Source organism: Carassius auratus, chromosome 14 (assembly GCF_003368295.1).
Source record: "Carassius auratus strain Wakin chromosome 14, ASM336829v1, whole genome shotgun sequence".
NCBI classification, from domain to species: domain Eukaryota; kingdom Metazoa; phylum Chordata; class Actinopteri; order Cypriniformes; family Cyprinidae; genus Carassius; species Carassius auratus.
Genome location: NC_039256.1, coordinates 8,303,193 through 8,318,164, shown reverse-complemented (window position 1 = coordinate 8,318,164; position 14,972 = coordinate 8,303,193). Strand labels below are relative to the sequence as shown.

At 37.8% G+C, this 14,972-nt stretch overlaps 1 protein-coding gene across 1 annotated transcript; it reads left to right on the top strand.

Moving 5' to 3' along the window:
• Positions 1 to 8,026: 8,026 nt before the first annotated feature.
• Positions 8,027 to 14,063, top strand: LOC113113518 (putative P2Y purinoceptor 10). Its single transcript, XM_026279745.1, has 3 exons — positions 8,027 to 8,152; positions 9,583 to 9,773; positions 10,304 to 14,063. The coding sequence occupies exons 2-3, from the start codon at positions 9,625 to 9,627 to the stop codon at positions 11,136 to 11,138; spliced, it is 984 nt and encodes a 327-aa protein (XP_026135530.1). The 5' UTR covers positions 8,027 to 8,152; positions 9,583 to 9,624; the 3' UTR covers positions 11,139 to 14,063.
• Positions 14,064 to 14,972: the final 909 nt, after the last annotated feature.

Below are 14,972 nucleotides of genomic sequence, written 5' to 3'. Positions count from 1 at the left end.
TTTATTTATTTCATACATTTCAGCAATATTACTTCAAGTCAGTCGCCACTAAACTTTTTAACTGTTACTCATCTTAAACCTGGGATTTCTGTACCAATAAATAATGGAAACAGTTAAGAAAGATTTATTAAAATAACTACATATAACATTAATTAAATTATAAAAAATAAAAAATAAAATAAAACTTTATTAACAAAATAATCACAAACCAGCACGACAGCCCCTTCGTGGACGACTGTTGCACACAAACAGAACCACAACACACTATAATACCCAGGCCTGATCCTCTCTCATCTTTAACGTCGTTCCTCCTCCTTTTATCCTTCCGGAGCTCCTCCGTGGGACTCGAGACCCGTGAGTGGAGCAGGTGTCACTCATTATCACTCACTCCAGCGGCCTCGCTCCGTTCCCACTCGTCACACAGAGCAATATTCACCTTTTGTACTGATAGTGACTTTCATTTACAAGCTATTTCCCCCCCACTAACACACAGTTAGGGAAACCTTTGCACTAAAGAAGTAAAACCTCAGCCCAAATCTGCCATTCTCATACTCACACTTCTTGCAAAACTAAATAAACTTCTCTACATTAAACACAGAATTATATCATGCTGCCACTTCTTTGCTATTTCCAGGCACTGCTGTCCAAAAACCCCTCCTAGGAAGAGGAAGACCTCGAAGTAGACCTGGAGGACCACATGGACAAAGAAGAACATGTTTGTCAAATGTGAATCGAGCAGTCTTGGTTGACCATGTTCAAACCACGGGTTGAAATTGAGAGAGGCCCAGCCTCAGTTATTTGGACATTTTGACAAGAGCGCAGATAAAAAAAATAAAATAAAAAACCTTTCCTCAACTGTCTAAACTACAATGTAACAGCATAGATGAGCTATGAGTATTTTGGACTATTCACACTGTATTCCATATTTCAAATGTCTTGTGCACATTTTGCATGAGTTTTGATTTGCCTACATAGGACTGACAGTCAAGAACGTAAAGGAGGAAGGGGCCCCATATTTACAGAGGAACAAGAGAGAGCTTTTGTAAGCCTGGTTTTGGCCAATAATTCATTGCGGCTTCTGATCTCAACTTTGTGCAATCTAAACAATCTTAATGACCACACATTTTCCCATAATGTCCATCAGTAATAAATAAAAATAAAAAAAATAAAAATTATATATATACAGTAATCAGTGTACAGACAAATATCTTTTTTCCAAGAAGTTCTCTGTCAGAATGAAGGACAGGTACAAAGTAGGCTACTAATGAAGATAATGAAGATAATAACAAAGTAGTGCACAACAAAAAAATGCATGTTGTTTTATTAAAGGAATTTTTAAATATAAATTAACATATAGGCCTAATATGTGAGAATATTGACATTTTGCATATAAATCCATGTAGCCTAGCCTAAAATAGACCACATTTTTTAATGCTTTGATGCAAAATAAAACGCAATTTCTTTAGAATATTATAACACATAATTCATATAATATAAATAATACTGCACACCTATTAAATGTCAAATCCAAAAGACAGGACGCGACGCTGTGATCATCGGAGACTCCATCGTCCGACATGTCAGTGCTACGTTAGCCGAAGGTAAAGTTCACACTCATTGTTTCCCTGGTGCTCGTGTTCTCGATGTTTCTGCGCAGATACCTGCGATCCTGAAGGCCGACGAGAGCCCCAGAGCGGTCGTGCTTCACGCCGGGGTTAACGACACCACGCTGCGGCAGACGGAGACGCTGAAGAGGGACTTCAGGAGCCTGATCGAGACGGTTCGCAGCACGACGCCCGCGGCGACGATCGTCGTGTCAGGACCACTGCCCACGTATCGACGAGGACACGAAAAGTTCAGTAGACTTTTTGCTTTAAATGAATGGTTGTTGTCATGGTGTAAAGAACAGAAACTGCTATTTGTTAATAACTGGAATCTTTTCTGGGAGCGTCCTAGACTGTTTCGCGCTGATGGCTTACACTGGCACTATTTTCTGTAATACATTAGAAACTGTTGCCCCCATCAAATTGTAAAAGGTTAGAGAAAAACATACTGTGCCATGGTCTAACAGTAATAATACTCACTCTCTCAAGAAAGTAACTCGTAGTCTTGAACGCAAATGGAGAAAAACTAACTTAGAAGTTTTTAGAATTGCATGGAAAAACAGTATGTCCAGCTATAGACAGGCTCTAAAAACTGCTAGGGCAGAGCATATACACAAACTCATAGAAAATAACCATAACACAGTGGCTAAATTAACAAATTACCAGGCAGCACTTGATTAAAATATTCCATCAACGTTTAATAATAATGACTTTATGAATTTCTTCACTGATAAAATAGATAACATTAGAAATACAATAGCGAATGTAGATTCTACAGCGTCTAACACTTCAGTTTCATCCATCGCACCCAAAGATAAACTGCAGTGCTTTACAACCATAGGACAGGAAGAGCTAAATAAACTTATCACTGTATCTAAACCAACAACATGTTTATTAGATCCTGTACCCATTAAATTACTGAAAGAGTTGTTACCTGTAGCCGAAGAACCGCTTCTCAATATCATAAACTCGTCATTATCTGTAGGTCACGCCCCAAAACCATTAAAGCTGGCGGTTATTAAGCCTCTTATTAAGAAACCAAAACTAGATCCTATTGAACTGGCAAATTATAGGCCTATTTCAAATCTTCCATTTATGTCTAAAAATTTAGAAAAAGCTGTGTCTGCTCAATTGAGCAACTTCCTGCACAAAAATGATCTGTATGAAGAATTTCAGTCAGGTTTCAGGCCTCATATTGCACAGGAACGACACTTGTTAAAATTACAAATGACCTGCTCCTTGCGTCAGATCAAGGCTGCAACTCATTTCTAGTCTGACTTGATCTTAGTGCTGCGTTCGACACCATAGATCATGACATACTAATAGATCGATTAAAAAACTATACAGGTATTCAAGGGCAGGCTCTAAGATGGTTTAGATCCTACCCGCTACCATTTTGTTTACTTAAATGGGGAGTCATCTCATTTATCACCAGTATAATATGGAGTGCCACAAGGATCCGTCCTAGCTCCCCTTCTATTTTCAATATACATGTTGCCCCTTGGTAATATTATTAGAAAATACAGAATTAGCTTCCACTGTTATGCTGATGATACTCAGCTATATATATCAATGAGACCAGATGAAACTTCTCAATTATCTAAGCTAACAGACTGTGTTAAAAATGTAAAAGATTGGATGACAAATAATTTTCTCCAATTAAATTCGGATAAGACAGAGATATTAATTATTGGACCAAAAAACACTTCACAGAATCTTGTAGATTACAATCTGCAACTAGACGGATGCACTGTTACTTCCTCTACAGTCAGAAATCTGGGTGTTATATTAGACAGCAATTTGTCTTTTGAAAATCATATTTCCAATGTTACAAAAACTGCATTCTTCCATCTTAGAAACATTGCCAAGCTACGAAACATGTTATCTGTTTCTGATGCAGAAAAGCTAGTTCATGCATTCATGACCTCTAGACTGGACTATTGTAATGCACTTCTAGGTGGTTGTTCTGCTTCGTCAATAAACAAGCTACAGGTCGTCCAAAATGCAGCAGCTAGAGAGTCCTTGCCAGGTCAAGAAAATATTATCATATTACCCCAATTTTACAGTCTCTGCACTGGCTACCTATTAAGATCTGTATCAGTTAAAAATTATCATTACTTACCTATAAGGCCCTAAGTGGTTTAGCTCCTGCGTACCTAACTAGCCTTCTACCACATTACAACCCATCACGCTCCCTAAGGTCACAAAACGCTGGACTTTTGGTAGTTCCTAGGATAGCGAAGTCCACTAAAGGAGGTAGAGCTTTTTCATATTTGGCTCCCAAACTCTGGAATAGCCTTCCTGATAATGTTCGGGGTTCAGACACACTCTCTCTGTTTAAATCTAGATTAAAAACACATCTCTTTCACCAAGCATTCGAATAATGTATCTTAAATTGTGAGTGTAGTTGCATCTGATCAAATGTGCATTTTATTCTTTAGCTTGGGTTACACTAATTAATTTTACTTTGTTGGATCAGCAGCTATGCTAATGATGTCTCTATGTGTTTCTCTGTTTCTGCTGGGATCTTCATCCCGTGGTAACTAGGATTTACACAAGCTCCAGTCTGGATCCAGAACACCTGAGAAGAGATGATGCTGACCATCAGAGGACCCCAGATGATGCTAACCCTGAATCAACAAACAGAACTAACAATTATTGCTACAAGTGTGACTGCATCATTTAATTATTATTAATTATTATTAATATTAATAATGTTCATCGTCTAGCTGACTATGTCTTGTATTAATTTTTCTGAAAAATCCTATCATACGTGCACAAACTGACAGTCACCACCTATAAGCTACTACTAAATATTGTAGAAACATACTTTTCTGTAAAGTTGCTTTGTAACAATTTGTATTGTAAAAAGCTCTATACAAATAAACTTGAATTGAATACAAATGAACTTGAACAACAAAGGTGTTATGATGAGTCAACATATTCACATACTTTACTCTTACAACCAGTGGCGGTTCTAGGTTTTTTCTGTAACAGGGGCCAATAAGGGGCCACATGTTACATTCAGGGGCCAAGTACAGAGTACATTCAAGCACACAAAATAATTTATTCAGTACTGTGCAAATACATTTCGGCAGTCATTCCTTTTTCAAACGCTCTAATGAGAAAAAAAAAAGCCAGTAAAATTAATTATTTTTTTTCATTTATACTGTGCATAAAGGACACAACGCATCATGTTTCACACATTTCAATGACTAATCTGTGCTGTCCAAGCAAACACAGCACTTCTGTGATGTTCTCTTCTGCAATGATCTCTAAAGCCACTATTTCTCAAAGTGCTTTTTTCCAATTAGAGAACCCTGATTCTGACGTGAATATAGACATTGGGGCATTTGGGAGCAAAAAGTGGCGACAAGGGTAGCAAAAAACAGAATACTACAGCCACGTAAAGAATGTACCGCCTTATTGTTTCCATGGCGACGCGTTGTAATTGTCATGTGACACAACAGCCAAAATAGATCTCTATGACACATGGATCGCTTTTATTTTGTTTTTCCTGTTTTATCCAGAATATTTGCAAACATACTCACTATATTATGAAATATCTGATATTCAGATTCTGAAATACTGTATGTGTAAGTTAATATATTTGGTAGCTTAAACACTTTTATATGGACCGTGTTAGTTGATCTATAGCCAGAGGTGCACATAACTTTTTCAGCCTGGTCCTCATATGAGAACCTGGAGATTTGGTTTGGTCCTCACACTGCATATAGCGTGACCAATTAAATATAACTATAAAAAAATGAATTAATAATAGTTATTATATTACAGCACTTTATTTAGTTAGTTTTTTTCTTATAAAATGATAGTAAATAAACTAAATAATAGTGTGTGATGATATTATTAAAAATAAAAGGCAGCACTAGTATTAAATACAAATACAATTATTTTATAGTAAACTTAAAAAATAATGCTAATATTTACTACTACTTTCTTGTTTGCCTCTTTAAGAAGAATCTCTTTATGTATTCCTAATTTTAAGTAGCTTTGGATAAAAGCATCTAAAAATAAATAAATAAAAGCAAGTAAGGTATACGCGCTTCCGGATTTAGCGCTGCTGATTAAAGAGCGCCAGTGGATGAATGTCACAGTTTTGCATTGTGCTTTGAAAATGCAATGAGATGAAAATAAAACTTATATAGTGCAGTTTGTGATCTAAAATGGTAACAGCTGTCAACCATGTCGTTATGCAAATGCGCTGTCAGATCATATTTATATAACTCATTTTTTATTTTGGTCGCACATGTGGACTTGCGGACCACTTATGTTGACCCCTGTCTATAGCTACCGGGTGATGAGCGCACTATGTTAGTTCGCGCAGAATCTGAGTTGTGGGATTTACAACACGCAGATTCATCCTCTCCTCCCGAAACACATTGAAGTAGGTCTCCAGTAAACTCGGAGAAGGGTAGAGTAAACTTTAGTTACCTACACAATCTGTATATGATATAAATAAAAACATGAAGTCAGATTATATTTGTAAGGATCATTAAAAAGGGAAGTCGTGGCCTAATGGTTAGAGGGTTGGACTCCCAATCGAAGGGTTGTGAGTTCTAGTCTCGGGCCGGACGGAATTGTGGGTGGGGGGAGTGCATGTACAGTTCTCTCTCCACCTTCAATACCACGACTTAGGTGCCCTTGAGCAAGGCATCGAACCCCCAACTGCTCCCCGGGCGCCGCAGCATAAATGATGAACACTGCTCCGGGTGTGTGCTCACAGTGTGTGTGTGTGTGTTCACTGCTCTGTGTGTGTGCATTTCGGATGGGTTAAATGCAGAGCACAAATTCTGAGTATGGGTCACCATACTTGGCTGAATGTCACTTCACTTATTGCCATTTCCATTGACATCAGCGTGTAAATGTATGGTTTTGCTAGTACTTATGTGTATTTAAATGTCTTGAACCTAAAATAAGCATTATATGGTTTAAAACGCTGAACATTTGTGATAATATGACAAATGCTCAGGGCGTCCGATCTGGCTCAGCGCCAGTCATAGAGCGAAAGTGGATTTTAATTCAGCAGTTGATGACGTGATGCACTGAAAGTCCTGATCACACCGGAGTGATCGTATGTGTCAAAGGGTTAACAAGTTTATTGGTTTACTTTGACAGTGCTTCCTGTGCTCCTTCCACAATTTAGTTAACAAACCTAAAATTAGTGAGAGAAGCAGCTAAATATCCTCTCATATTTTAATGACAACCAACAAGAGGATTTGTGACTTACCAAGAATCGTCTTCAAATTGGATAGATAGATGGATTATTTCTCCTGCCTACTAGCATAACGTCAGAGAACGTTCTGATATCGCTCAAGCCAAAGCCATTCACAGTCAAAATTTCAAGAAAATATTAAGCCAAGACCTCTGCTTCTTCTCCCAAGTTGCATTGACACATTAGTGCCGCCAATTGTTTGGGGGTGGAATTGCATCTGTGATCATTGTGAAGAATTCTTCGGTTGCTCTTCTCATTGACGATTGATGGAACGGGGGCCAATCAGGGCCCAATCAGATTTCAGCAGGGGCCAGGGCCCCTGTGGCCCCGCCTCTGGAACCGCTTACAAAATCAATGAAAAATATCAAACTCCGACTATATCACAGAAAAAGGAGAAATGTTGGAAGTGTTTAAGATTGAGCACAGCAGTGTGTGAATGGTTCAGACAGAATCAGATTGTATGAAGATTTTATTGGTTGACAGATTGGATCATTTGATGTGACTTATAAAAAGAAAGGAAAGCCAAGACTGACATAGGATAGGAACTAAAACATGCCAAGTGCATTTACACGTCCCATTTCCATCCCTTTTTAAATTCAAAGTTTGGGTTTGTTATCAGGAAAGATTTACAGGAAGACATTTGAGCTTGTTAAGAACATTCAAAGCCGATTTACAAGTGATAACAACTGAAGCAAATATGAGTGATTTAAGTTTATGTAGTAGGTGTTATGAGACCAAAGTAAATATAGCTGTTAGGAACTCTTTATAGTCTTGCTTCCTCAATAAGATTTCGACTTCAGATTTTTCTATCTATGGTTCTTTTTGGTTTGGGGATGACAGCAAACTTCTTTTGAGCAAGATGTACAATATAGTCAAAGATAAAATATGTGTAAACATCTCTCCTAGCTTGATCATGGAACTAATCAGGTCAAGGTCCTGGATCCACTTCTTAGAGAGCAATTATACCTTAATTGCATGTGATTTTATTTGGACAACAATGTCTGCCAAATTCACAACCATTAATTAAATTAAATTACTGACAACATAAAACTGTTTCCATTTGTCGTTTGTATGCAATTTCAGTTGTAACTGCTGTCAAAACAATCAAACATCCCCCGAATCAGAGATATCAAACACTTTCACTTTCCCGTATGTCACAGGTTGTTTAACCACTGTGTAGCAGAAGAAAAACAAGAGAAATTATAGGCACGTCACATTCAGATAACTTCCTCCTGCTGCAGCAGGTTGCATGTTGAGAATGTTGGACTGGAAAGCACCAAATATCTTACATGCAGACTGCAACTCAATCCAAAAGGTAGGACCAACTGAATCGCAAGCATTGAGAGTTTTCTTCCTTTCTAAGAGCACTCGATACATGTTTGGTTTAAGCAAATGATACCGTGCATTACTTTTTCATCTTAAGTGGGATATATAGGCAAAAATATTAATGTGTTGTTGTTGTTGTTGTTATCATTGTATTTGATAAATTGTATTTCACAAAGTTTTATTAGAGGTTAAAAAGCTTCAGAACCATGTCCTTTCAAATTCAAATGATCATTGTATCATGTCTACCTTTTGTGGTGGAAGAAGAAACTAAATACTGTCTCCTGGAACCACAGAACAATCGGAGGACAATTGTTTAAACTAAACAGAATATCTTAGTGGCAGAGTTTGCAGTACAATTCTTATTTCACAGCAGGATCTCAAATGAGTAACACCAAACATGAATTTGAACATTTGCATACTTGTAAAACCAGAGTTCCTTCATTTGTTTAACATGTGCTTGCAGTTTTACAGCACACCCAGCTTTACATGAGATAGTGGATCTAATGACCAAAATGTTATAAAAATGTTAGAATCGCTATCAAGTCCAAATGCTAGGCTTAGCAGACCCCTCAATGGGGAAATGGGTTCCAAATACAAGACAAGAGCACGCAAAGATTCGGTTATACAAACCCACAACCGTCACACAAACACTTCCTTCATGCTTACACAGGAAGGGAGTTGACAAATGACGTGTGTCGGTTTACAGCTGAATAGAAGTTTTCACATATAAGTTATATGAATTCAAATAAATGTCATTTATATACAGTACAGACCAAAAGTTTGGACACACCTTCTCATTCAAAGAGTTTTCTTTTTCATGACTATGAAAATTATAGATTCACACTGAAGGCATCAAGGGCTAGGAATTAACACATGTGGAATTATTTATGGAATTATATACATAAAAAAAGTGTGAAACAACTGAAAATATGTCATATTGTAGGTTCTTGAAAGTAGCCACCTTTTGCTTTGATTACTGTTTTGCACACTCTTGGCATTCTCTTGATGAGCTTCAAGAGGTAGTCACCTGAAATGGTCTTCAACAGTCTTGAAGGAGTTCCCCGAGAGATGCTTAGCACGTGTTGGCCCTTTTACCTTCTGTCTGCGGTCCAGCTCACCCCTAAACCATCTGGATTGGGTTCAGGTCCGGTGACTGTGGAGGACAGGTCATCAGCAGCACCCCATCACTCTCCTTCTTGCTCAAATAGCCCTTGATGCCTTCAGTGTGAATCTACAATTTTCATAGTCATGAAAATAAAGAAAACTCTTTGAATGAGAAGGTGTGTCCAAACTTTTGGTCTGTACTGTATATATGAAGTATTGTCTCTCTGGGGAAGTTGTATCTACATGCAAATACCAAAACTGCAGCAATTAATCAGCATAGATTTTTTAAAGGTTGTTTTCATTTGTCTTCCACAGTGATTCTCCACAGTCTACAGTAAATTAAATTGCAGTTTCATCATGACTTCTGTGAACACGTCGTGTTCCACTAACATGACTGTCTGGAAACACACAACAAACCAGCTCTACACATATGTTTACCTGATCATATTCATCCCAGGCCTGCTGTGCAACACCCTGGCTCTTTGGGTGCTCTGTCGATTTATAAGGTCAGCATTTCACGGTTAATATAACATCTAATGGTCATTATGACATATGTTGGAGAATCTTTATTATTATTATTATACATTGTTTGTGTGTGTGTGTGTGTGTGTGTGTGTGTGTTTATACTGGGAGAACAGCCCCTGTGCTGCAAAGACACTGTGTAAACTGTGTGATCTTTAGGGTACTTGGCTCACCACACTAGTTGCACAGTCTGTTCATTCTGTTGGTCTATTTTAACACTATTATCATTTGTTTTTGCTCACTCTGTTCAGAGGTGGCACATTTCGACAGACATAAAACATAAGTTGACCAGCCTGCTGTTACAGTTTGAATGCTGGTAACATAAAAAATCACTGCGTCATTCCTGTTAAATCAGTAGTATGTTTAACAAAAGAGCTTAATTCAGTTCACCTCAACTGTTTTAATTCCGATCAACATGTCAAGCCCCATCAGAAGTGTCTGGTTTTATGAGATATATTTCATGAGGACAGTTTAGAGTTTTGTTCTAATGCTACGGATTCTCTTCAATCCACAGCAAAAAGACCAAAGCCGTCATCTTCATGATTAATCTGACCATAGCTGATCTGGCTCATGTGCTGTCGCTGCCGCTTCGAATTCACTACTACTTCAAAGATGAATGGCCTTTCGGCAGCGGGTTATGCATGCTATGTTTTTACCTGAAGTACCTTAACATGTACGCTAGCATCGTCTTTCTGGTGTGCATCAGCCTCCAGCGCTGTGCGTTCCTCCTGCGGCCGTTCTGTGCCAGGAACTGGAAGAGACGCTATGACATCTGCATCAGCGCCGCGGTCTGGCTGGTGGTTGGGCTCTGCTGCTCGCCCTTCATTTTAATGAGGAGAAAATCAAATTCGGGAAATAACACCACAACCTGCTTCAAAGACCTGCCGATGCGTCAGCTGGGTTTAACCTCGGCCATTTCCATGATGGTTGGTGCTGAGCTCTTGGGATTTCTTGGTCCGTTAATAGTGATTGGTGTCTGTACTTATTTAATCGTGAAATCCATGCGACGGCGGAACCAAAAGCAGCAGTCCACGGGCAGCACGAGAAAGGCCTTGCGCATGGTTAGAGTGTGCACAGGGGTCTTCCTCTTCTGTTTCGCCCCTTACCACATCAACTTCCTGCTGTACCTGATGGTGACCCAGAACATTATAACAAACTGTGAAGCGGGTCAGGCCATCAAAATCTTCCACCCCATCTCTCTTTGCATCGCGAGCCTCAACTGCTGCCTCAACCCTCTCATCTACTACTTCCTGACCACAGAGTTCAAGCAGCAGCTGTCTCAGCACGGCAGCTCTGTGCTCCGGGGCCGTCTGATGAGCACCGAGAGCACCTCTTCCTTTAGGGACTGATCAGGGACCACCAACATTTTCACCATTGAAGCCATTTATTTGACTTCAGTGTAAAAACATGGACATTTAGGGTGCAAATTATGCTTTCAGACAGTGTACAAACTGATGTCTATGCATTATGTACTATAGCTTGAACAAAAAGATATGAAGCTTACAAACTGAAATGTTATGTCCAGCAAGTATTGTTTTGACCAAAATCACAGCCTTTCACGGCATGGGTTAAGTATTTTAAGTTTAACAATGACAGTCATCAAAGACTAATTTAAATGGGAGAAAAATGTTATTTACGACTGACTGCATGACAGAGATATTTTTGTTAATGCAGACGCAGAATGAGCTGATAGTGTCTCTCTCACTAGACCGATAGAAGTGAAAATGCTAAACTCAGCTGAGCTTTAGTTGAACTGACCAGGCCAGCTAAACACCACATCCCATATTCACAAAACATCTTACCACTGAGAGTTCTCCTAAATAGCAGTAAGAGCTTTTAAGAGTTTAAAGTTTCCCCTTAAATCCTATTCACAAAGCTTCTGAGACTAACTTTTGCTAAGGAATAGACAGAATTTTTACCATTAAAGTATGTACTTTCTTGGTAAAGAAAAAGTTCACACTTTTAAGTGTGTAGTAGGAGAGTAGGCAAGTTTTGGGACATACTATCACATCACACAACTGTGTGTTTGAAGGACGCTCCCTGTCACTTTAACCTGGCCTGTCAATCATCTTGTCACAGTTAACATCCCTCGCATTTCATTTAACTTCCTACTGTACTGGAGAGAAAAGAAGTAGCTCGTTGATCTGCCAGTCGTGGGTCTTTATGCAGAGAACTTTTCTCATATTTTCTGCACAATGATGCATTTAAAAGTTAACAACCAAATGGATGTTTATAAAAGTTCACATTGCTGTTGCAGATGAAATATAAAATGGATAACAATAAATACATATTTTTTACCAGATTAAATTTTGATTATCAGTAACTCAAAGCCCTTTTTTGTAAACCTCTCTACAGAGCCGTCGATCGCACACATCTGCTACATGTTGTAGTTTTTCTAATGCATTTTATTATTGTTTATATTGTAGCTCAGTGGTAGAGCATAAGGAGAAAAAAGGTTGTTGGTTCAATTCCCAGGGAACACACACACTGGCTAAAAAAAATGTGTAGCCTGATATACACTGTAAGTTGCTTATGGTAAATACATGAATGTAAATGGATACATACTTCAAAAATTGACCTGAAATAGTAGACCATCTGGGGACTTTTGGCTAAGTCTTTTCAACATATCATGCTTTGGGACACATAATCTCACATACTATTTAGGATGGATAGTGTTAACATTGACACACAGGGTTAAGCTCAGAGTGGGGAAGGGGGCGGGGTTGACCGCGTTGCTATGGATGATGTCAGCATGCTTATTAACTATGCACACATTGATTGGCTGATAGTCTCTGTCAGAGATTTATTCATAGATATTATAATAATAGGTAACTTTATTTATTTGAAAATGCAGACTACGTGTCACTAATTAAACAAGTGTATGTTCAGCTAATTGTCAGCCTCTGCCTCTTACACGTGTGCTTCTCAAAAATAATTATTAGATATTCATATAAACAGCCTTTTAATTAACAGAGTAGAATAATCCTGGCTGATAGTAAGACATGCAAACATTAAAGAAAACCAAACTGGACACAAGAACAGCTGTTACTTATTGCCCAGCTGTTAATTAAAAAAGGATTTAATCAAAGAAGAATCTGTAGTTGGGATAACCTCCAAAACCCAAAAAGCTGCATGAGAAGATATATGTGTGCAAATAAATGCAATGTGTTTCTCAAATGTTTACGTTGCGAGGCAGATTTCTGGAAACAGCTAGTTTAGGATCGTTTGTGGTTTGGTCTTAGTGACTCAGGACTCCTCTTCACTTTCCTAACCTTTCACAGATTCAGGAGCTAGATTTAGTGTTAAAACACTGTGTAAAATACTCTTGGAGCAAAAATGTTGAAGTCCTACATTTGGGACAGACACGCCCATTATTTTTATGATTTTCTCCTATCTCTGTGAGTTATGAGCTACTTTTAGCCTGAAGATGTTTTGTGAGTACGGGCCCAGGTCTAGAATGGGATTAAACAGAAAAAGAAATCAAATTCCTAAGTCTGTGGAGATCAGAGGCTAAAATGGGACAAATCCAAACTTCCAAGAACAACATAAAAATTGAGATTCTGTTTTCAAACTGTTCATGTGAAAATGTTGTTTACTCTCACGTTTGCTTTTGCAATATTGTATTATACTCCGAACAAATTAGGTTAAATATTATGAATGTTGATATGTTTAATAAATTAGATTAAGTGTGTTTAGTGATGCTCAGTTTAATATCTTTCATTATTTTTTTATTAAATATAAAAAAAAGAAAAAAAAAAGAAAAAGGTTTCAATGTTTCTCCATAATTCACATAAATAACCTGAGATGGAATTGTTGCACATATTGAATTAATTTCTTGTTCAGTTCAGTTCATATGGACAAACATAAAGCAGTCACAAAACATTTCTGTTTTTGTGTTTCATTAGGAGAATAAAGTCATGCTTGAGAATAACATTAATTGTGAATTTGTAGTGAACTATCCATATCTCAGAGCCCCAAAACTACAAATACTTTTACCTAATCTTTTACTTTAACGGCAGTCATTCATTTGTATACACTGTATTGCATATTATGTCATATATAGATTATTTGTGATTGACTCTATAGGGTAGAGTGGGAGAAAAACACCCCTCTGCTGTTTTTCCAAAAACATCCACTAGATGAAGTCAAGGTAAACTGTTATTGTATCTATGGACTGCATTGACAGGAGTGATGGAGAAGTATTCACTGTGAAGCTCACAGGGATTTCATGGTAAGTTATCTAATTAACAGCAGTAAGAAAACTCCCCCGACCCCCCCCCCCCCCCGAAATGTTTGAAAATGTAAAGTTTATCACAAAAATATCACAGTTAAATATTTGTTCATACTTGGTTTATAAATTATGCCATTGTCACTAAAACTATGATAACTATTCTGGACACATTTCAATTTGTTTCACTGAAGAAAATTACACAGTCCTTAAGTGGGGTCTTTTCCCCACTCTACTCTATGTCTTTTGAAATGTATAGTCTATGTTGTTTCTCTTTCTAATATTTAAAAAAAAAAAAATAAACATGGACTTATGATCATTTGTTCATTTGCTTATCCAGTTAGTTTTTAAAAAAGCTATGAAATGCATATTTACACATAAGAGGTTACTCTACAATAATATGGAATAACATACAAAAACATAACATATTAATATTGGATGATTTCATGTGCACACTCTTCCATGTCAAATGTGTTGTTAGATCTGGTTAGATCAACTCTAGTGATGTCCGATTTGTGAACGAATCGTTCAATTTAACCGGTTCTTCTTAGTGAACCGGTTGAACCAGTTCACCAAATCGAACTGAATCGTTTGAAATGGTTTGTATCATTAATCCACAAATTACTTAAGATGTAAACTATTTTAACATGACTGACACTCCCTCTGAGTCAGAATAAACCAATATCCTGGAGTAATTCATGTACTCAAACAGTACACTGAATGAAATGCTGTGAAGACCGAACTGAAGATGAACACCGAGCCGAGACAGATAATGAACGAACGCCCACTGCTGGAGCAGTTCTCGTTCTCGAGTCAAGAACCGGTTGCACTCTTATTTTTGTTTCTTTCGGACGCGTCCGATTTGAGAACCGATGAACTGATGATACTGCGCATGCGTGTAATTTTTCAAGTATTTTGTTAAACATTGGAAAGTGTGATAAAATATCTATTTTAT